This window comes from Lethenteron reissneri, chromosome 58 (assembly GCF_015708825.2).
Source record: "Lethenteron reissneri isolate LAM-NWPU_2019-01 chromosome 58, ASM1570882v1, whole genome shotgun sequence".
Taxonomy (NCBI): domain Eukaryota; kingdom Metazoa; phylum Chordata; class Hyperoartia; order Petromyzontiformes; family Petromyzontidae; genus Lethenteron; species Lethenteron reissneri.
Genome location: NC_083836.1, coordinates 1,630,491 through 1,654,909, shown reverse-complemented (window position 1 = coordinate 1,654,909; position 24,419 = coordinate 1,630,491). Strand labels below are relative to the sequence as shown.

The window sequence follows — 24,419 nt, the reverse complement described above, 5'->3', positions numbered from 1 at the left end:
CCTTCACCCAGCAGCGGAGGGACCATGGCTGATGATGATGTGAAGAAGCTCTCCAGATAATTTATTTGGTCAATGTTTTTTTTTATTGGTAGGAAGGTGAATATATATATAAAATTGAAAAACAGTGGAGAAATAAAGTAGCTAAAAATATAGCAACGTTCATGGGTGAGAAGATGGCGTGGGGGGGGGGGGCGCGATGTGCTTGAGGTTAAGAAATGCACGCCGAGAAATTTACTGCATGAACCCACCTGAACACGCGCACACATTCCCTACTTTAGCAATCCCCTGGAGAGGCAGCTTGTGACAGAACCGTCGAGAAGGCAGTGCGAGTGGCTATGAGGCGTAACTATTAATTAACCCTTTTTATTTTAAATTCACTGCCGAGAAGTAAAACGTCGAAACCACATTAGCGGGGATGAATTCCGGGACTTGGAAATTTCTGAAGATTTTTTTTTTGGATTTTGTTTTGGGATTTCTTTGTGAACTTACGCAGCGTGGTAATGCGTCTTTGTGCTCACAACAGCGACGCCTGATCACGCAGGAGTGATATTGTATGTGACGTTATTTCCTGTGACGTAACAATTTCAATTTAGCCGGAAACTTTTTTTCTATAGACGTTTTTTTGGTTTAGATCGCGCAAATATAAAAATGTGTCCTTAAAACCCACCACCACCTGACACAGCCAACTAGTAAGGGTATGTCACGTAAACAGAACAAGCCAATTCGTCAGGCCTGATGAAGCTAGTTGTAATTACTAACGAAACGTCGTACTCCGTTTGTAAATGGTGTGGCTTGGCTCTCCGACACACCGGTGTGCTGTACTAGTGACGAATTGGCACGTTCTGTTTACGTGACAACCCGTACTATTTGGTTGTGACGGGTGGTCGTGGGTTTTAACGACACATTTACGCGATTTAACCCAAAAAAACACTTATGGATGATCTTGGTCGCGAAAGCATACGTGCTAAACTCACTTTTTGGTTATTTGGTTCATCCGAAATTTCCTACATCCCTGCCCGACCTTTGGAATGTTCCCGAATTCATCCCAAAATGGGGAAACACATCTCCCTAACGCGTCACGTGAATAGCACCAAGATATAACAATGTCATGGGGGCGGGAGTTCGTCTTAGGAGAAAGGATTGCGCGTGCGCACACATAGGCCTCGGCAAGGTAAGGTAAAAGTTACAAGGTAAAAACAACGAGCCTACCTTTACCCTACCTTTTACCTTACCCCTTGGCATGCCGACATCTTTACCTTTACCCTTCTACCCGGTAAAAAGGGTACATTTCCTTACCTTGCCAAGGCCTACACACACACGAGCGTTTGAGACCGGGGCGCGACGTGCAAGACGTGGCTCTGCACAAAGATGGGAGCGCTCGCCGGCCACCCAAATGCACAGCACCCACCAAGGCCCCCCCCCCCCCCCCCGAGTCGAAGCGAATAAATGTGACCGTGTCAAGCACGGAACGATTGTATTTGTTTCGGTTAAGATTGCAAAGCTCGTGGATAAGTGAGGTTAGTTGCACTCCAAACCTTTGAACCTTACGACTTTTTAGTCGGTTAATAAAAAACATCTAAACTACACTAAACTCTACGTGACCACTTGGGGCGAAATGACGATCCATCGATTAATTGATTCCTAAGTTCACGACGCCCACGTGGAGCTGCGTATGTAAGCCATGACGTTTGTTGATTGCCTTATGCAGTAACAAGTATACGATACCCCTGCAGCTAATATAAACACAAAGACAAAAATTCCCCGAGTAGCTATAACAGACTTTTGGGGCAAGTGCTGTTAGCGAGCAGCACCTATAAAGGTCAGCACAGTGCACACACACGCGCGAGACCGTTCAATAAAAATCGTTCCACTCCCCAGCGTCCACCACACTCGCCCATTCGCATGCAGCTGTGCCGTGACGGAGCAAGGCTTGCCGTTTGACTGTTTATATTCGGCCAACGATCTTCAAAAGGCTGTGCTTAACGTAATAAAAGTTTTGATTGCAAAAGCTTGCATATTCGTAGGTGGCGGAGGGAGTTTTTAACACGTGAGCATGGCTCGCCGTTATATACCGTTCCGTGTGGTGGGGTTGGGGGGGTAAAAATGTTACTTTGTCCAGATCTGAGCGACTAGTTGGGCAATGAGGATGCGTTTGGGCGTGACCAGATGCTCTAACCACGCCCACAATATTAGCATAACCCCACCCCTCTTTCTGGCTGCCCTCCCCCACATAACAGGATTGTAACAACCAACCACAGGCGTGCAAATGCAGTCACGTGGTGATGAAACCGCCGAGCGGATCAATGCTTGAAAGTGGAGTCCGTCCACTATGGGCAACCGGTTGCAGATCGGTTGCGTGCAACAGGATTGCACAACTGTTCGCTTAGACGTGGACTCTTTAAAACAATTGTCCAAATTATCGAAGCAATGCTTGAGAACCGTTATAGGAAGAAAAAAAATTGTGTGTGCTGCAGGCATTCACACATCGGCTTGTCCTCGGATAGCACGGTACAGCGTTTGCTTCCTCAGGCGTTACGATCTCAAATATTGAGAAATACAGTAGTGGGAATTAAAGCATTCTCCCGGAGGCAAGCATGGCGGCCTACTGCAAGAAGAAGCGCTCCTAACAGCCGGCCCAATTAAGCGGAGCCACGGACGGAGCCACGGAAGTTGCCGGTGGCAGGGTCGCGGCGCACTCTGCCACCCCAACCTCGTCATTCCTCCTACGCGCAAACTACGGCGCCTTTGTGGCGTTCAGCGGCGCGGGCAACGACCTTAAATTATACCTCGGGCGGGGGCCGCACGTTAACGCAGATCCTTGGCGTCGTTCGATAGGAACGTGAAAGATAGCGTGCGCGAGTTCGACCGAGTATAAAGAAGCCGCATGCAATGACAAAAGTGGCTGGGCACGATAAAATAAGAAGCACAGTGTTGTTGCCAGGGAAAATATGCATATGTATACTGCCCTCTAAGTACCCTATTAGTGCAGCTCAGATAAATATAATTTCCCCAGCTCTTTTTAAGTGGCCTAAAAAAGCCACAGGCCTCAGGCCGTATTTAAATTAATTTGCGTGCCATGCATACTTAAGCTGTGGGCCGTATGAAATTAAGCCGCAGACTGCGTTGAAATGCAATTGTACGTGTCACATCCGGCACGTGGAGCGTATTAAATGAAGTAGCGGGCCCTGTCAGGCTCAAGGGCCTGACAGCAGCTCGAGACGGAGGAGGGCGCAGGAGCGGGTGGGCCGACGAACGAGCGGGAAGCCGGAAGGCACAGGCAGGCCGACGGAGGAGCGGGAGCGGGCGGGCGGGCGGGCGGGCGGGGGACAAGGGGGATGCGTCCCCGCCGCGCCTAGAGCTCGTCGTGCCGCCCGGAGCCCACCGGCCGCATGCATCGGCCGATGAGCAGCGTGGCGCCGGATCGTGCGTCGCGCACCAGGAAGAAGAAGGGGTGGTCGACGTAGAAGAGGTGCGGGTTGCGCATGTCAGGGTGCCCGTGCACGGACATGTCGTACTCCTCCCCCTCCGTGTCGAACTCTAGCGCCTGCCGCGTGGAGCAGCGAGCCCAGGTGCAGCTCCCGGCCGCCGGTCATCCCCGAGAAGTCGGCCTTCGCCTTGTCGCTGACCTCCGCCAGGCCCAGGTCGGCCAGGGAGTTCTACGCGCGAACGGAGCAAGGCGTCGTTATTTAGTTTCGTCCGCGGCGGGCTTCGTCAAACCTCGGGACTTTCGCGGGAGGGTTCCTCGCCCCTCCGTGCTGCCGCGGCGTAACGGACATCGCGCGAGTTTGGCGACCGCTTCGCTCATCTAACTCCACACCTGCGATTAACATGGTTGGCTACGTGCCGTGCGAAAGAAGTTCAACATCCATAAACACCTGCCTCTCGTCTACATCTCTCATCTCACCGCATCTCAACTCGCCGGCGAGCTGGAACCACGGTAACCGGCACACCGCTAAACGCTCGCTCGCCTTGACGATGTTATTCGCTCGGCTGCCATCAGGTTCTTAACCACACGGATTTGGTCTCGGATCATTTCGTGGCCGATCACAAAAATCTATTACGAATCTTTATCTCTTCTCTCATCTCGCTGCTGGGTGGGCGAGGGGGTTATGAATCAAAAGGGAGGGGTTAGGGGCGGAGATGACTTAAAACAGTGCCACCACCACCAGCAGCAGCAGCACCATCGACGGAGTACCTTGATGTCAGCGGAGCCTTGCAGCAAGCCCTTGGGCATGGAGACGGCGATGGTCTTCTTCTGCAGCTTGGAGGTCCACTCCTCGAGCTGCTGCTTGGTGAGCAGCTTCTCCAGGCGCTCCAGGGACTCCGTGTGCAGTGGCAGGACGATCAGCAGGCTCTCCAGGCTGCCCTTGAGCTGCATCTCCAGCAACTGCACCTGCGCCTTCTCGTCGTGGTAGAAGTTGTAGAAGCCTGCCAGGAGCCGGGGTGGCACGCACGGTTCAGACTCCTGCTCCGCAGACCGAACCCGGGACGTGTTCGTCGGTCGGAGCAGGGCTCTTTACGTGCTCACCTGCGTGGCGAGTGCTCACCTATGAACCCACCTGTGTGTGCTCGCGCGCACATTGCGTGAAACTCACCTGAGCGCGCTCGCCCGTGTGCGCGCGTTCGCTTGCGCGGTGCGAGCGCTCACCTGTGCGGTGCATCATCTGGATGGAGATGGTGTGGGAGCGGCTGGTGAGGAAGCCGCGGGTGTCCACCATCTGGTGGTGGAACTTCTCATTCCAGCGGCCTGCGCACGCACACAACGCGGCCCGTGCAGGTGAGCCCCCCCCCCTCCGACCCCCTCCCCCCTCCGACCCCCTCCCCCCTCCGACCCCCTCCCCCCTCCGACCCCCCCCCTCCGACCCCCTCCCTCCTCCGACCCCCTCCCCCATCCGACCCCCTCCCCCCTCTGACCCCCTCCCCCATCCGACCCTCTACCCCCTCCGACCCTCTACCCCCTCCGACCCCCTCCCCCCTCCGACCCCCTCCCCCCTCCGACCCCCTCCCCCCTCCGACCCCCTCCCCCCCCACCCGCCTGCAACGCTAGGCCGTTAGCAGGTGATGTCTCTGTATGTGGAGGAGGCGCCGTTGCACAAGTGGTAACGATGATGCCTAAGATGCGTCAGTGGCGGAGTTTGATTTCTATATTTGGGAGTGGGCCGGGGGGTTCTCTTTGTTTCTCAGTTTAGGAATCGCGTGTGAAGGTAATTAACTTCTTTTTACTCTTAATTGTAAACTACTGAAAATAAGTTTAGAAAGGTGTCCAGTTTGGGGGGCATTGCCCCAGCTGTGCCCCCCCCCCCCCAAACTCCGCCCAAGATAATTTGCTCTTGCTACTGGTGTGGCCGGTGATGGTGACGTTGATGACAGCGATGATGACACAATTCTGATGCTGCTGATGTTAATACTACTACTGCTGATGATGCTACCAGCGCGGTACTGCCGATGATGCTACCGCTGACGACGACGCGACTGCTGCTGCTCGTGAAGAGAACGGCAACAACGGCAACAATCGGCGCGACCATCGCGCCCTCTAGTGGCCGGCCGCCACCGCGGGTGGCGTCGCTCACCCTTGAAGAAGAGCGCATTGACGAAGACCGCCCCGTCCGCGCCGTTCAGCTCCTTGGCCACTTCCTTGACCTTGCCGCCGGTGTTCTGCGCGGCCCACTCGTTGAGGGCCTTCAGGGCGCCGCGCTTGTCCTTGAGGTTCACCATGTCGTGCTGCAGGCCGTAGCGGGCCTTGCTGGAGCTCACAAAGCCCTGGCTGAAGGTCACGCCGCTCGGCGCGTAGACGCGCGACGCCGCCTTCCACGTGTGGTTCCTCCAGGTGGCTGCGGCGGCGGCGGCCTCCTCCTCCTGCGAGGCCAAGTCCCCCAGGACCTCGGCCAGGCCCGAGTGGAAGCCCTCGCCGGGCAGGCCCGACGGGTTGATGGCCTTCAGCAGCCGCGACGCCGTGGCCGAGGAGGCTCCGAGCTGAGCCGCCCCCAGCGCCGATGCGACCAGCACGGGTGAGAGGACCACGTTCTCCGTGGCCGGCACGGCCTTCGCCACGCTTTGGTAGAGGTCGATGGCGAAAGCCGAGTTGCCCTCGCCCACTTTCTTGGCGTGCTCGCTCAGGTTCTTGGGCGCCGCCGTGGCGTTGGTGACGGCCGCCGCGTCCGCCTTGGGCTCCGTCGCCTTCTTTTTGCCGTCGGCGGCAGCGGCGGCAGCCCCGGAAGCCAGCGCTGCCACCAGCAGCAGCATGCGTAGCGTAGTGGCCATCGCTTTCTTGCTTCGATCGGGTTCACGCGAGCAGCGGCGGGTGGCTCGTTTTGCCTGCGGGTGGGTTTGTGGCGGTGGCTGTTGCGGTTTAGGCGCCGGCACGGACCTGCGGTCGTGTTTTAGAGTAGAGCAGAGGGGCGTTGTTAACGTGGGAGAGAGTTTCTGGCCGGGTGAGCGAAGCTCTGCCGTTTATAGTCTGACGTTGTGCAATTGGCTCGCGGGAAAGCGTCGGCCAAAAAAATATAAATATATATTCATAACGGGCTCTCTTATTCCCCAAAGTTGGCCGAGTGCCAGGCCACTCAATCTTTTGGTAAAACCAACGCAGTGGGGGGAGGGCGCAAACCCGTCGACAGCGCAACGCTCGCAGACTTGCGTTGCCCCATCACTGGCAGCTTGCGAGTGATGCACGAGGTGCGTATTGAAAACAAAAAAAATGGGAATAAGGTCAAGCATTGGGAGGCCAAACCAGGACACATGGTGAACTGAGAGCCCCACCCACCCAGCTTTCCAATAGCCATGCCCACTCAGACACCGCTCCACCCACACAGGGGGTTGCCCCCTCCCCCCTTCACTACCCCCCTCCTCCCAATGACCATAGGCCTCACCCACTACTCAGATGGCTCCGCCCTTTGCCCAGATCAAGAGTTGAGCGTGGGGCCAGAACATTTTAAACCTGACAAAAATCCAGATTTACACAAATGCTTTGTTGCAGGGGGGCACTGGGACAGAAATCACCTGGATTGCCCCGGCAACAGCAAGACATGTAGCACATTTTTGATGAGGCCACAATAGGTCATGACCTCGTCTAGCTCTGTCGGGTGGCGGTGGTCCTGGTCACGCTGGACCCTGACCTCTGTAGGATTGAAGCCAAGTCCCATGCTATGGAATCACACCGAGGAACACACTTAATGTGACCCACCAATCCATTTGGTAATTGGCATACTTCGTCTAAATTCAGGCGTGGAACTCAAAGGAGCAGAGCAGCAGGCAAAAATGCCTTTTTTAATATCAAATAAAACATCCAGGTTTCAGTTGGCTTTGGACATGGATTGAAATGGCAATGGCTTGAGTATTATATGCATTCAAAGTGCCATGGAATGCCCAACGAGCCGCTGTATTAAAGCCAACTGTATTCAAATGAACAGGTAATTGGTTTAACTATTAGCGTATTCTTGGGTTAATAAGGCGCACTATTCTCCCTTGGTGTTGTAAATCAAAAGTTGTGGGTGAGCCTTATAATCCAATGATACATGGGTGAGTGTGTGCGAGACCGGATCTGTACAACTTTATTGACACAGCCCCACAAGTTTGCAGGTGCATCTTACTTTCCTGAGCGTCTTCTGATTATAGAATTAATGCATTGCATTTGCAAATCACATTTTTGTAACAATTAAACACTGTTTGACTATAGGAGCCATTTCCCTTTGTTTTCAAAAGGGGAAGTTACTCAACTTGCATGACAAATATCGGGCGATTTTGATTTGAATAAGGCCGAGCCATTTCTCATTTCTTAATGCGTTGCAGGACCGCGAGAGATGGCAGCAACTCATGGCGAAGGCCTTCATCCAGCAGCGGATTGGTCACGGCTGCCGGCGACGAATGGCGACCACTGTGCGCGAGTTCACCATCGGTAATTTCTGCCATGTGACCGCGAATTGCAAACAGCATGGCGGTGGTGTCGGATCCTGCCGAGTTCAAAGTGGCCGTTGGAATTTAAGCCCCGAAAAAAAAGTCTGCGGAAAACCACTTCTGGTGATGGTTCCAATCTAAATAAAATAAATATCTCTCCGGGAGCCGCCCCTCCACAGCACTGAACTCTCGTCAGAGCCACGTGTCTCCTCCGGGTTTGGACAGCAGAAGCAGCAGCAGCAGACCGAGACACGGACACTGTGCCGCAGGACTGATGCCAGAAATGTGGCCCCCTCCTGAACTGAATACGTGGCAGCGCGTATTTATTTATTTATTATTGAATGCACTCCCCACCCCCTGCTTGTCAATCCCCTGCTGGATCATTGATTCCTGGCCATGGTTCATGCAAGTGGTGGGTAATATCAGAACCGATTCTGGGCCCAGGGTGGTGAAGTATGGTCAAACAAACCCCCATGACCAACACGACATGGGGAGGCCTTCATCCAGCAGTGTATTAACAAATGGAAGTCATTAAAAAGAGCAACTTTTAACCCATGACCGAATCACCTGAAATCCTGTAATTGTGGAAGCCAAGCATGGTTGAGCCTGGATAGTACTTGGATGGGCGACCACCGTTCACAACCAAGAGTTGTGGGAGCTACGTTACGGGCAGAGCAGTAGTACAGCAGCGTTGTCCAATGTTGTATGGGATTTATATGCTCCCATGTTTACACTCCCCACCTTCATGAACCCGCGAGGCCCTCGTTCAGCAGTGGATTTCATGCACCCCGCTCGCAACTTTTACACACTCATAACAAACGGACCCGCTAAAAAAACATTTAAGTACTGTACAGTATGCATTGCCGCATATTTGTAAACCACGCGTTTTCTGTGCGTAAATAATTCATGCTGTTGGAAGTGTGGCACTTTCAAGGTCATTTATTGGAAGAGGCGAATCGAAAACACAACATTTTAAGGACACTACACTGGCTCAAAATGCTGTTCCACGCAAAAAATTTGAGTACCGTATATACAGAAATAAGCAATGCTCCACTGAGCTACATTGCAGGAAAAGTCGGACTCGCTTGATGTCTGCGAACAATTACCGTGATCAAATCACAGGGGCCAGCTGAGCAAATGTTGTCAAGGTCAACTCAGGACTTTAAATAATTATTTTCAAAATCAGTGTGCGCAGTTGGGTATTGTGAATACGAATTCCAATTGATCCAGGAAAGCCTCACCGAGTCTCAGGACTATCTTTTCACGAGGGCCCTGCCACATTGAGATGTTTTGGCCAATTCTGCCAGTGAGGGTCTGTCTTCATGTGGGAAGGAAACGCCACCACGCGTCGGAGAAGGGTGACACTCAGCGCTGCCACCTGCTGTCCACAACTCCCACAAGCCCCTGCTCCTACAGCTCCTGGCAAGCCCACGGTGGTGGCCTGCTCATGCCGAATGCTAGCCAGACTCGACTCCTGCTTAGCTTCCGAGATCTGCAAAGGTCGGCCACATTCCGGGTTGATTTTGGTCATGGGCTTTATATCTAATATATAAATAATCTTTTGTATCGAACCTCTGATACGTGGTCATCCATCCAAGTACTGGGTAGGCTCAACTTTGCTTAGTTTCAAATGTCAAAATGGTCAGGTGCCCCTCAGGTCGATTCGGTCTTAGGCATTATTATTATTGCATAAAGTACAGTATACAAATACCGCATGGACGATATACAGTTCAGTACCGTGCACAGTAGTCAACATACACTGTTGTTGTAATCTTCTACGCTTCAATGTCCAAGCTGACCAGGGTGGTGAAGTATGGTCAAACAACCCCCACCGCGTGGGACGTGTTCCCGGCCGTCGATGGATGTGACATGACGGGCTGTGGCTCGTGGACACAAACAGATTCTTTGTTTAAGATGCTCCGGAAAGTTAGATGCGTTAGCCGCGTTGGGCAGTCAACAGAATTACACAAATCTGATCTCCACACACACAACCTACCCGATGTTAGACGTACCCTCTCCCCACAACTTGGCATTAAATAACAGAGGGCAAGTGTGTCTTATGATCCAGAGAATACGGTAATGCGTACACGTAGGTTTCACTTGTAAACTTAGTAGGCTTTCGCGACCAATATCCATAATAACGTTTTTTTGGGTTAGATCGCGTAAATATAAGTGTGTCGTTAAATCCGCCACCACCCGACACAGCCAACTAGTGAGGGTTGTCACGTCAACAGAACGTGCCAATTCGTCACTAGTACAGCACACCGGTGTGTTAGAGAGTAAATCCACAACATTTACAATCCGAGCCACGACGTTTCGCCAGTAATTACAACTAGCACCATCAGGCGACAGCCAGATTTGTGGAGAATTCCCCCCGTTTCGTTCTTAAATATTGGCACGTTCTGTTTACGCGACAAACCTCTACTAAATTACCATGTTGGGTGGTGGCGGGTATAACGACACATTATATTTACGCGATCTAACCCATAACAAAAAAAACCCTCTTATGGACGTTTGTTTCAACAGGACAGGTGCATTGCCCTATTGTCTCAATAGGGGTCAGCATGGCGCGTGGTGGCGCGTGCCACGTCGACACAGCCGCACGGCCATATAAGGGGGGGGGGGGGCTGGGCTCTCGTCTCGCATTGGCGAAGGCGGGGGGCCCATCGGGGCCTCTAAGCAGCAATGAATGTACCCCTCCCCCCCCCGTCCCCGTCGCCACCTCTCTCTCGGTTCATGCAAACTCTGAGTGAGATGACAGAAGAGACATGGGCAGAAGGTGGAGATGCAGTGAGATAAGGGTAGAGAGAGACGCAGTGAGATGAGAGATGAAGACAATGGGAAGAGACGCCGTGAGATGAGAGATGAAGACAATGGGAAAATATGCAGTGAGATGAGAGATAACAATGGGAAGAGACGCAGTGAGATGAGAGGAGAGATACAGATGAGACAGATGAAGTGAGATAGATGGGAGATACTAACGAGATAGATATTATATCATCTTATCTCAATTAGTTTTTAGCATTCCATGCTCCACAAGAGTGCAGAACAAAGCTGCTTGACAGTACAGTAGCCCCGTTACTTGCACAGACACGAACCCGTCATTCCAGGGGCATGCCCGAGCCAATAACGTCTGACAATGCCACAAGTATTCGTGTAGCAAATTTGGCTCGTAATTATTGTATTCACGATCTTTTAATCCTGTCGCCGCCGAAGTATCCCTCCATTAGTCTGGTATTTTTTTTTCAAGCAAATATTTACCTGCCGCCAATGCCAGTCGGGTAGATCACAGACCACTCCAGCTAGCTAGGCAAAGGTCACCAATTGTCCGACACGTACGTCCGTAGCACTTCTAAATCTTCGCGTGGCAAATCGATTTTAGTTTTTGTTTTGACTGGCATTGGATCGAATCAAGCGAGTTTCTTGTCATTTATCCAGGAGAGTCTCAAGATTTAGTTCAAAAGGGTCCTGCCTAATAATTTGTATGTTTGGCCAATTTCACGACAACGATTAGTTGGTGATGCCGCTGCTGCTGTGCTGGCTGAGGTGCCCGAATCAAAAAGAACGATGGAACGCATTCGGCACTAACACGGCGTGGCCTTGAAACGTTCTGCAGGATACAATAGGCAACGTTCTCAGCTAATAGCCCTTATCCGCAGCACAACGCAGCGTTTGTCATTGACGAACGTTTAGAGTCTGTATCTTTGACTAACGAGAGTTTTGGCTTCGCGTGGGTAGAAAAAGCCAGAGGACCCGGAGATAACCCAGCAGTAGCCTGTGCGATACCATTGGGGGTTGGTCCACACACGGAGTGAAGAGAGGAGCTGAGAGAAACGCCAAACTGTGGCAGTAGCAGCCGATAATTATCAGAACCGGGGCCAATTGAAGCCACCGGGTCAAAGCGTTGTGTGGGTGGCGGTGACATTCACGGCGATCGACTCAAAGAGAAGCGAACGACTCGAAGGAGCAGCGAACGACCCCTTCATTGCAGATGCACCACGATGCAACAGACTTGTAGTTACATTATAATAAACATAAATTACGGGACTTTTGATTTGGTGGAGGTTGTGTTGGTGCACTTTGCCGGAGTCTAAACAAACTATGAACAAATCTACGACTCATTTTGTCCACTGCTGAATTTAAGGTCTTCCCCCATTGCCCACTCGGTCGTTGAGGGGGGTCATTAGACCATACTTCACCACGCCGGTCGGTGCGGGTTGGAGAATGAGATTCGATTCCCGGGACCAGTTCGGATCATCACTCGCCACGGATATTCGCCGTGGCCGGGAACCGAACTAGAGTTTTGTTGGTTTTAAAGCGCAATGCGCCAACCTCTGCACCACCGCTCCCCATCTCAAAACTAAATGGGCCGAAAACGTGTGCTCTTGCACAAGGGACATTGCCCGAAACGTTACTCAAAACACCAACAAACCAAAAAAATCCGTTATAATCAAACATTAAAGACAAACGCGGCGGTGAAATCACCCTCAACGCGCCCGATCTCTGCAGATCTCAGAAGCTAAGCAGTTTCGAGGCTGGCGAGTTGCTCGGACATAGGCAACGCAGAAATATCGATATCCCCCTCCCCCACGCCTCCACCAACCCGCAACGACCGTCGTGGTGAAGTATGGTCTAATACCCGGACAGCATTGGATGGACAAGTCGGGCTCTGCGCACGAGTAACATCGAACGCAACTCCAAGCCACGTCGCGCACTCCTCTCGACAGAGTTACTGCGAGACGGCTTCAAGCGACTAGAGATACACACACCCCGTAAGTTAAGTACCAAGGACACACGCAAAGCACGATTTGCTCATAAGACCCCCCCCCCCCCCCAACTAAAATAACTGCGGAGAACACAGCATCGTGTACAATCCGTCGTGTTCACGCGTGCATTTATGTGTACATCGTTAAGTATATCGGACTATGTGGCTCACCTTTGCCAAGTGGCCCGTTCGATCGAACGGCATTTGTCTACGCAGGTAAAGTTGTGGGCTAAGTCTCGCGGCCGTACAATTCTCGTCGGCAGCGGTATAACAAAAATACTTGCGGAGCAAATTCACGATCGCCCAATAATCGCCACGTACTTAACGCGCCGCATAAAGCCCTCTCTTCCCTTTTGTTTTGTGTGGTCGCTAGACACGGCAGCCGTCTGTCCGTCAAGGCTCTCGGCTCTCGAATCGAGAGATTTAAAGTCTCGTTGAGCGAGCCGGGGGGTGTCTGTCTGTAAACGGGTCGACTTACCACGCAGAACGAAGACGCCTAAGCAATGGAGGAGGAGGAGCACAGGGGCGATTTTGTTTGTGTGCGGGAGACGAAGCGAGACGCGAGACTCACACACAGAGAGCCGGCAGAGGGCTGGAAGGAGATACAAAGACGGCCGAGGAAGACTTAACGAGACAACTCAAGAAAACAACCGCTTTGCGCTTTTGCTGGGATCGACGCGCCGTCCTTTTATAGCAGGAACTGCCCTCCCGCACCCAACCCTAAAAGAACTTTCCAGAAAAGTGGGCCGATTGCTTCGTCCATATGTCTGGCTCGGACTAAACTCCGCCCGGACATCCGCCCGTGGACAAATCGCGTGATGCCGCGACTGCGAGCGGAGGAATGCGATCCCAGACAAAGACCCCCCCACCCGCCACCCTGGAGTCTCCCACGGTCTCTCGGAGCAAGGGCTGTGAGCGAGAGGCGGATGAAAGCCGGGCACTGTGACACTACCACGCCCGGCCGTCTTTGTCTCTCCCCACTGCCGATGTCTTTTTTTTTTAACAAAGTTCAAGTTCATTTATTTGGTATAGCCCTGTGAGCCATTCGGCTCTTTTGATTCGGGTGCAACCGCAACAAATAAAAAAAACAAAAACATGAACAAAAAACATCTTAAAGTGAATATGTGACTAAGTGCAAGCAGAAAATCCAAGAAAAGACAGCAAAATATTGCAGAAAAAAATCACCGTACACCAACGCTGTGTGCAAAAATCCCAGTGGGATGCAAGTCAAACAACAACAACAACAACCATAAGACAACTTAGATTAAGGCCATCAGTCTAACTCTGTACTACAACAAACAAACATGGCTAAACCAATACACTTTTCGAAATCACCAAAATAAAGCCATGAAAGCAATGAAAAAGCAATCATAGGAACTGTGACGGAATTTTCACTGTACCGAGCCAAGTTACCAATTTCAGGCTGAGTCGACCTAAGCGGGGGGTCGTCCAGCACCAGGGGGTTCGGATATCCGCCACCGGTGCTGGTCGTGAACCGTTCAGGCGACATCCAACTTCCATAAACCACAAAGTCAAACTATAATTTTACTTTTAATATAAATTCGTTTCGTTAGTAATAGTTGTTGACGATGGAAGGGTTTGTCTGGTTTTTGTTTACCCAATGTTGACTGTGTTAGGTAACTTCATAACAAACAAACAAATTGTCTTGATAATGTTTTATTTCATTCTCATCAGGCCCTATGGTGTCAAGTGAAGTATCGTACTATGAGTATCTCAGGCTACGAAGAAGGGCCATGATCCGAAACGTCGCCTATTGTATATTACAGTTTTCCTTTCAAGGCCACTGTGTCATGGACGGATGTCTTTCGTTTTTATTTTAATCTAAAACTTTGAAAACTGTGAGTGGAGAATTGAGAGCGTTATAAGCGAGCAGCTGCATAGACGTGCGCTGGAGGTAGGCGTGTGGTAAGGGAAGCCACCCACGGCCGCCTTTGTCTCCCCGCTGTCGATGATTTTCGTACGCATGGACGTCACATGCCATAGATCGAGAGCAGTGAATGTCCAGCCGTGATGATTTTCAATGATCGTCATCGGCCATGATAGTCTACTGCTGGATGATGTCCTCCCTAAGGCGTCACCTATAGTTGTTGTGCACGTAACAGCAACAACAACTGTTGATTTCTCGACCAAAGTCTTTGTCACGAGTTGTTTTTTTTTGGTATTTACACACACACGTCTTCTTACTCACACACACACACACGTCTTCTTACTTACACACACACACGTCTTCTTACTTACACACACACACGTCTTCTTACTTACACACACACGTCTTCTTACTTACACACACACACGTCTTCTTACTTACACACACACACACGTCTTCTTACTTACACACACACACGTCTTCTTACTTACACACACACGTCTTCTTACTTACACACACACGTCTTCTTACTTACACACACACACGTCTTCTTACTTACACACACACACGTCTTCTTACTTACACACACACGTCTTCTTACTTACACACACACACGTCTTCTTACTTACACACACACACACGTCTTCTTACTTACACACACACACGTCTTCTTACTTACACACACACACGTCTTCTTACTTACACACACACACACGTCTTCTTATTTACACACACACACGTCTTCTTACTTACACACACACGCGTAGCTGGTTATGAGGCACAACCCACAACTTTTGCTGTAAATTACAGGGGGACATAGTGCATATTATAGCCTGGGGACTACGGTGATAGCGAGCGTACCTATTGTGAGCTCTGCTATTGTGTAAAGGGGCCGTCCATAAATGACGTCACGCAATTTTGGACAATTTTTACCCCCCCCCCCCTTCGTCACACGGCGTCACAAAAAGTCAGACCCCCCCCTCAAATATGACGTCACAAAGCTCTGTCCCCACCTCCAAAAAAAACATGCTTCGAATCGCTTTAAACTATTGTCATTGTAGTGGGTATTTAATGTGGCGCTACACTCTGATGTTGTAGGATAAAACATTTATTAAAAAGTATATTTAATTAAGTAGAACGTGTTGTCTATATTTATTTAAAGTTGTGCCTTTTGATGTGACGTCAAATTTCTCACCCCCCCCCCCCCCCCATCGTCACAAATGTCTAACCCCCCCTAGGTGCGTGACGTCATTTATGGACGGCCCCAAAGTGATGCAAGTTCCTCGGAGATTGCATCCACATGCAAGGCGCCAAGAGCATTCATGAATCTTGTGCAGTACTCACACACAGAGACTCGGGCACGTTTGCCGTGATGCAATCGATATGCAACGCAGAGGTCGACTATTCGAGTTGCCTATTCGATCTCCAGGCGCGGCAGCTGAGACAAAGTGATGGGGGCAGTTTCTTAAAAATGTATTCTAGATTTGAAGCTTTCGTGACTGCAAGGATTCATACTGTTAGGTTTCTTCCGTAAAGTCACGTAGGTAAAAAAATAAAATTAAAAGTTAATAAAAGTAATAATGGAAATAAAATAAAAATATAATAATAAATCACGACGTTTCGGAGGCAACACAAGTCTCCGTCATCAGGTGGGACCGTCACAGCTAAATTTACTGCATCAAGATATGTCCAACCCAGCAGTGTGAATGGGTTCCACCACGGTTAGTCGACATCTCTCTCCCACCTCGTCAAGCCAGCCCGGAATTAGTCGGACAACATACCGTGTTTAGAGGGAATTGACCAGTGAAAGTCCCTCTTCTGTCGGTAGTTTCGTGGGGGAGCAATTGGGGAGGGCTTTTGCGCCTTTGGCGTTTGACAAAGAGAGTCAAGCAATCGTCTTCAGGCGAGAGAAGACGATCGCGTGTGTTGCGATCGAAACGTCGCCATCTATTATTTTTTCTGCTTCTTGGTTCTTTCGGTAAAGTCACGTAGAAGGGAAATAAAAAAATAATAAAAATAAAACATCATAAAATAATGCTCACGACGTTGCGGCCACAGAATTATTTTATTATTTCCCTTCTACGTGATTTCACCGAAAGACCCAAGAGTATGAATTCCTGCTTTAAATCAAGATACAAAAGAGGCTCGTTCACCTGCGAGCCATCTCACGCCTACCCAACCCGTCCGACGAGAGACGCTCATCTTATCTCCGTAGTCAAGGAACGCAATGCCCAGCCTCCCTTAACGCTACACGGCTCCTGTGTGCCGACTAAAATATATATCTTCTTGGTTCTTTCGGTAAAGTCACGTAGAAGGGAAGTAATAAAATAATAAAAATAAAACATAATAAAACAATTCTCACGACGTTTCGGCCACAACGCAAGCAGCCGTCCTCAGGTGAAAACCAGGCTTGGAGCATATATATAAGCTTATAAGCTTATATATATGCTCCAAGCCCGTGTGCTGTTTCATTCAGACTCTGTCGCCTCGACGGACCTGGTTTTCACCTGAGGACGGCTGCTTGCGTTGTGGCCGAAACGTCGTGAGAATTGTTTTATTATGTTTATTTTTATTATTTTATTACTTCCCTTCTACGTGACTTTACCGAAAGAACCAAGAAGATGAATCCCTGCAGTCACGAAAGCTTTAAATCGAGAAATAAAATATATATATTAATGTCGAAAGACAGAAAACAGTTGAACTTTTATTAGTTTCTAAGGCTTGGTGGATCACCGCAAGAACGACAATCTTGCGATACACATTCCTGCGGAGGGAGCTGGTAGGAACGTCGGGTTGCTCGGTCAATGGCCAGGGTCAACGGCGGCGTGGTGTATTCCGCAAATATGCCCGACTGTGAGGGAGGGCACAAGCCGGCGTGAGTAGGTTAAACGTTGAGTTTTATAAGGGCACCACGGGGTGACCAGCCCCTCCCCACCCAGCCCCCCCCACCCCTCCCACCCAGCCCCTCCCCACCCAGCCCCTCCCCACCTCTCCCCTCCCCACCCAGCCCCACCCTCCCCACCCTCCCCTCTCCACCCAGCCCATCCCTGCACGACGGACGGACACAATAATCCCCTGTGAGCTGGTGTAACCTGGCGGTTCCTACCAGTAAAAGTTGCATAATGTCCCCACACCTCCCATCCAGCCCCACCCCTCCCACCCCCCACCCAGCCCCACCCTCCCCACCGAGCCCCTCCCCACCCAGCCCCACCCTCCCCTCCCAGCCCCACCCTCCCCTCCCCACCCAGCCCCTCCCCACCCAGCCCCTCCCTCCCCACCCAGCCCCTCCCTCCCCACCCAGCCCCTCCCTGCACGACCGACGGACGGACACAATAATCCCCTGTGGGCTGGTGTAACCAGGAGGTTCCTACCAGTAACATCCCTTCCCCTGGAGTGTCCTGGAGCCGTCACATACCATCAGAAAGCAGTTACAGGAAGGGGTGGACTGGGATCCACCTCTCCCTTGGGCATGATGAGAGCCATACGCACTCGCACGCATGATGAGTGTTTCACTCCGGCTGCTGCCGTTTCCTCACACGTGTTTAACGTCTTGTAACCGAGCAGCAGCATTTGTTTATAATCAACGTTTTTGGGTTTAGATCGCGTTATTTATAAATGTGTCGTAACCCTCCACCACCCGACACGGCCAATCAGTAAAAAAGTGTCACGTTGACAAAAGACAAATAAAACATAATAAAACAATTCTCACGACGTTTCGGTCACAACGCAAGCAGCCGTCCTCAGGTGACAGCTGCTTGCGTTGTGGCCGAAACGTCGTGAGAATTGTTTTATTATGTTTTATTTTTATTATTTTATTACTTCCCTTCTACGTGACTTTACCGAAAGAACCAAGAAGATGAATCCCTGCAGTCACGAAAGCTTTAAATCGAAATTTAAAAGACAAATAGTTCACTGCTTTAGCCCACCGGTGTGTTAAAGTGTGAAACCACAACATTCACACATTTTTGAGTTGTACGACGTTTCGCTGGTAATTGCATCCAGCATCATCGGGCAATTCGCCAGAATGGTGAGGCTCTGCTCTGGCTACCGGTCTAACCGTTTATGAAAACCACAGCTGATGATGATTGCTTGTGTTGCAATCGAAACGTCGTGAGAATGTAATTGTTTTATTATTATTTTATTATTTCCCTTCTACTGTACGTGACTTTACCGAAAGAACCAAGAATATAAAGTTATTCACGTTGAAGTAATCAATAAAGTTGTTCACGTTGAGGTAGTCAATAAAGTTATTCATGTTGAGGTAGTCAATAAAGTTGTTCACGTTGAGGTAGACAATAAAGTTGTTCACGTCGAGGTAGTCAATAAAGTTATTCATGTTGAGGTAATCAATAAAGCTATTCACGTTGAGGTAGTCAATAAAGTTGCTCACGCGTCGCCTCCACAATAAAGTTATTCAATACCGGATCTCCAGCCACGTCTTCGCTAGGCCTCGCTTCGCCGCTGCAGTCCGTGTCCCCGTGTCCACGTCTCCACGCCAATTAGACCAACTACATCGTTATCAGAAGTTGCTCGGCAACTGTGCCGAGCTAATTAAGCCACAATGACTAACGGTAAGTCCTTAAATTCGCTTCGTACCGCCTGCGTTTGCGAGGTTCCCATATCGACCCCATCGTCGCCTAGATTTCGCCGCGGAGAAGAGTCGCCTTTGCCCGGGGAGCCCTTTAGGCGAGCGGCGGTGATGGCGTAGGCGGCGCGGTGGGTGTAGGCCCTCGTTAGGATTATCGTTGCGAAGTGATTGTTGGTAAAGTTTAAAAGCTATCTATTGACAATCATAGTTAGGACTGGTGGCACATCCAAGGGTCGTGTGCGAACACAGTTTGGGCTTGACTGGCAGATCATAAGAGGAAGGGCGAGGTGGTTATTGAGGGGACGTGTGGCGTAGTGTCTGTGTCTCTCTGTGGGCCGTGTCATGTCTTCTATATCGATCTATATCGATCTATTTCTGTATCTCTTGTCTTCAGACTGTCTTTTGTTGCGTGTCAAATTGTTTGCGTGCGTGTTTGTGTAGCTGTTTTTATTTTTGGGCAGTGTCTGCGTTTATCTCTTTGCTTCTGACGGTGATAATAGTCTTTCGCCACTGACTGTAGAGGTTCACGGTTCGATTGCAGCGGCCGCCCCGATTATCGCTGTGGGTATAACAGCCCCTTGACGTGATTCGCAGCAAGAGTAGGACATTGTGTGTCACCGTCAGGGTTCACGTTTGACACATTCGTCAATTAAGCCGAAGCATACTCGGATCGGGGGTTAGACTTAACAACAATCGTCTCCTACTGGCAGACGACTGCCCCAGGTCACTCTCGCAAACGAGGCTATTACTGGTCGTACGAGTCCTCACCTGGTTACACAATAAACATTTGAATTTGTTTTTCTGTATCTGTGTCCTCCTCCACCTCTCTCTGTGGCTGTGTTTCTCGGGGTGGAGCGTTGGCAAAGTGGTTAATTCACTGCGGTCTGTATCCAGCCATCTGAGTTAAATTCCTTGCCACGGCTAACAGCAATAGCAAGTGATATCTGAACATCAGCCATGGTGAATGGACTGCTGGATGAAGGCCTTGCCACAAGTGGTCACCATCTCTCGCGGTCCTGGAATGGTAGCAATCCATTTGGTACCTGGACACGAGCTGATTTCATCGCTCCCATCTCCCCAGACAGAAATATTGTTATCATTAAATGCCAATGGTAGTCATGTAAATCAGTGCATACTTAAGCGACCCACCAGTTGTTATTCAGTAGTTGACGGTAACATTTGTTGTCGGATCTGCTCATGACAGTCTATTCGCTCGACGGCCTCCTTGTGTTTGGACTCCTGCTCATCTGCACGTGCGCCTACTTCAAGAAGGTCCCGCGTCTCAAGCAGTGGTTCCTGTCCGAGAAGAAAGGGGTCTGGGGAGTTTTCTATAAAGGTACTTGCGCAGTATGACTGGTAGTAAGGTCCCCGCGGAATCGCGCATACAACGTAACGGACTCCCTGGGGGCTACTTTGTGGCTAGTCGAGGACAGTGTAGTAACATTTATTTGTTTATTGTACTATGTTTCCAATTTTATACTCCCTGCCTTACACATACAATAGGACAACCTTGGGTAAGTTGAGTTGGAATCGGTGGCGGAGGAGATTGGCGCACTGCGCTATAAACCCGACAAGTTGAGTTTGATTCCTTGCCACAGCTAACATCAGTTTCATTTATTAGGTGTAGCCCTGTGAGCCATGCGGCTCTTGAATCGGGTACAACTGCAACAAACAAAAATATGAAAAAGAAACATCTTAAAGTTAAATTTGGATTTAAAGCTTTTGTGACTGCAGGGATTCATATTATTGGTTCTTTCGGTAAAGTCATGTAGAAGGGAAGTAATAAAATAATAAAAATATAAAACAATAAAAAGTGATAATTTTTATTGTTTTATATTTTTCTTTTATTCAAGTGAGAATTTTTATTGTTTTATATATTTTTTATTTTATTATTTCCCTTCTACGTGACTTTACCGAAAAATAACCAAGAATATATTTTAAAGTTACTACGCGTGTCAGATTGGTTGTGTATAATTTGCACCACTCTTGATTGTTTTTTTTTTTGCACAATTTGCACCAATTGCACACTTCAAAATGTATTTGAATTGTTACGTAGCAATGTGAAGAAAACTTGTACAATGTAGGTTTCCCTCGCTTTATGCGGTAGATGCGTTCCAGGAAAAGGACACACAAAGCGAGACCACACGAGGCGGCTGCCTGCTGAGGAGCGTATACAGTACACACAAACAATGCCCCACGTCCAACCGCAGAGTCGCATATAAGTGCACTAAAACCACATGTAGCGAATTTTGGAAAGAAATAGGATAGCCGCGCATACGCACACATAGGATCTGTATAAAGCGAGGGAAACCTGAATATATTAAGGGCAATAAAGCGAGTGACCCATGACCTGTGGTTGAGTCACATGTTAGTGTTCCACAATTAGTGGACTCGGATTGTGATTAGCACTACCGAATCACTTGTATGAATTGCACTCGCCACTTGTTAAGATGAACAGCCTAAAAGAGGTGGCCGAATGGCTCAAAGGTTAGAAGCACTACGCTGGCACCATTGAGATCCTCAGATTCCAGGCAGCTGCCTGTGAAAAATTCCAGATTCTTAGGTGTCGTGAATTGGTGATCTCATCCCTGTCACCGATGACTGCACTCAAAACCGATCCGAGTAAATTTGGTTTGGCGCTTAATTTGGCAAAAAGTCAACTCTTGAGAATTAACACATTCCTGCGGAGGGAGCTGGTAGGAACGTTGGGTTGCTCGGTCAATGGCCAGGGTCAACGGCGGCGTGGTGTATTCCGCAAATATGGCCGACTGTGAGGGCGGGCACAAGCCGGCGTGAGTAGGTTAAACGTTGAGTTTTATAAGGGCACCACGGGGTGACCAGCCCCTCCCCACCCAGCATCACCCTCCCCACCCACCCAGCCCCTCCCCACCCAGCCCCACCCTCCCCACCCACCCAGCCCCTCCCCACCCTCCCCTCCCCACCCAGCCTCTCCCCACCCTCCCCTCTCCACCCAGCCCCACCCCTCCCATTTTTGGATGCACAACGAACGGACACAATAATCCCTTGTGGGCTGGTGTAACCAGGAGGTTCCTACCAGTAAAAATATTGCTTTGACTGTCATGCAACAAACAGCACAGCATGTGGAAAAGTGCTGCCCTCTACTGTGTGAACGAGGTCACTTCAATTGATCTCAGAACTATCTCTGCTATATCTGCCTTTGTGGGCTCTAAAATCCACTCTACGAGTGATCAAAGTGGACACTTCGTCTCATGACATAACCTCAGTAGCAAGGTCGGGATAGCATTGGGGGTGAGTGACAAGAATGTTTTATTTCAAAGATGTCGAAAGCGACCAAGGCACTAGAAATAGGTGGCATTGTCATGCTGTTGCCCCTAATCCACAAACGTTGCCCTCTCCCCATGTTCTACACCCACTCTTGCTTCCCTTCATTACTACCGCCACTCATTTTGCTTTTATGCGATCCACTTATACCTCCCCCCATACCCTGTCCTCTGTCCTTTTCACCCCCCCTCACCCCAACAGCGGCAGTGATTGGATCGCGATTGCACATCCCTGTCGCCGTTTCCTGCATCATGATGGGATTTTACGTCATGTTCATCAAGTGAAGGCACGCGACCCCCCCCCCACCCTTCCCCCGGAGTGCTGCGTGATGACCGATATTGGACACTGCGAAGAGGCAGCGTGGGTGTTCAACGAATGTCAATCCACAGCCAACCTGCTTTTGGCCGGCTCTCAACGAAACGCCGTGTTGTTGCTGGGGACTTGTCCACGTTCAAACGCCGTTGGAGGCTTCAAAGTCTGACGCTGTGCGAGTAAATTTTTTTTGTAGTAAATGTATATGCCTTAGGGATGGTCTGGCAGAGTGTTTAGAGAACAACAATTGTACAAAGAAATAACTTTAGACTTTATTTTAAATTTGGGGCACCTGTTTTGGAGCATGATTTGTTAAAATTACCTGATCACTTTTAGTTTTGACATTACATTCTCTCTTAATATTATAGCCCTTTAATTGCACATTCAGCTCTGCCTGTAAAGGAATGTAAACAACTCTAGATAGGTGAAACCTAAGTACGTTTGTGCTGACATGTGCTGATTTTTATCTGCATATTACACTTATCTGTGCTAATTAGAAAAAAATCTAGACATGTGACCTTTTAAAATGATAGAGCCATGTGTGTAACTTTTTTGCGTGGATGGTGATTGTTCAGCTGATTTCACATGACACCCATACATTGTTTTGGCATCGGATAGCTTTGCAAGATACAACTTGACTGGGAAAAACTAAAAATCCGGTTTTAATGATCCAATTTAACGTTGCCAGTGTCGCAGTTTCATGGTGAGATGACTGCCTTGGAAGCACGGTACTGAACATGTAAAATAACAAAAATAACACGATTATTCAACTTTGTGCACAGAGTGTCATAGAAACACTGGGCTAATTTTGGGGTGGAATACCCTGGTATGTCTGTGTTCTTAACCTGATTATATCCATGAAAACCAAATTAGCCTATTTCCAGCTTGTAAATTATTTGTATTGCTTTCTATATCACAGAAATATGACACGCAATGTGAATGATAGGTAAATGAAACGCCACTGAAAACCGCAAGCTAATTCCGGAGTGCACAATCCAATGCTCCGGGAGTTTCTGGACATGACTAATGCAGTTACCAAGTCGGCATAACTTTGCTCGATTCAACTTTTCACGTTCATAGCGGTGCCCCAACCCCCCCCCCCCCCACGACCTTCCATTGTATGTGGGACATAGAATATCTGTGCCCACGTTAAAGCGAGAACATGCTGTATGATACATTATTTCTTGTTAGTCCATGGGCCAGAGCAGAAATTGGTACCACCTAAGATGTAAATATACTTTTAGTCTTACCGATTTATTTAGATATAATTTGATAACGCACTCATTCCAGATGATTATCACATACTCTTTGGTTCTTTTGGTAAAGTCACGTAGGTATAAGATAAAATCAATTATATCCATGAAAACCAAATTGGCCTATTTACAGCTTGTAAATTATTTGTATTGCTTCCGATGTCGCATAGTTTAATGTTGGTGGCCACATAAAGACATTAGATATATTAAAATGATGTCCACTTCAGGTGGTACCGACAAATGAAACATGGTACTGGCTCGTGAACTACCAATGCTTCAGACAGACTTGCCAATTTTTTGGGTTTAAGCTGGAGGGTTAGGCCATGAAAGTTGTTTTGTGGGCTCCGTTAAAAATGTAATTATTTCTCATAGCTTGTTTTAAGCACTTCAATGCATATTACGCCGTTTCAAAAATAG

General features: G+C 49.3%; 2 protein-coding genes and 1 long non-coding RNA gene across 3 annotated transcripts; 2 read left to right on the top strand and 1 right to left on the bottom strand.

Moving 5' to 3' along the window:
• Positions 1-60: 60 nt before the first annotated feature.
• On the bottom strand, positions 61-13,518 carry SERPINH1 (serpin family H member 1). The gene is given in 6 exon segments (XM_061575557.1): positions 61-3,544; positions 3,546-3,656; positions 4,196-4,428; positions 4,649-4,747; positions 5,571-6,367; positions 13,137-13,518. Coding segments are annotated over 5 exon segments (1,326 nt in total). The 5' UTR covers positions 6,262-6,367; positions 13,137-13,518; the 3' UTR covers positions 61-3,352.
• LOC133357572 (uncharacterized) lies at positions 4,425-16,809 on the top strand. Its single transcript, XR_009756981.1, has 3 exons — positions 4,425-4,777; positions 7,789-7,894; positions 15,785-16,809. It is a non-coding gene; the product is annotated as an uncharacterized LOC133357572 (long non-coding RNA).
• Positions 16,810-18,904: 2,095 nt separating this feature from the next.
• On the top strand, positions 18,905-23,986 carry TMEM167B (transmembrane protein 167B). Its single transcript, XM_061575387.1, has 3 exons — positions 18,905-19,117; positions 20,339-20,470; positions 22,639-23,986. Exons 1-3 carry the CDS (start codon positions 19,108-19,110, stop codon positions 22,719-22,721), a joined length of 225 nt encoding a protein of 74 aa, XP_061431371.1. The 5' UTR covers positions 18,905-19,107; the 3' UTR covers positions 22,722-23,986.
• Positions 23,987-24,419: the final 433 nt, after the last annotated feature.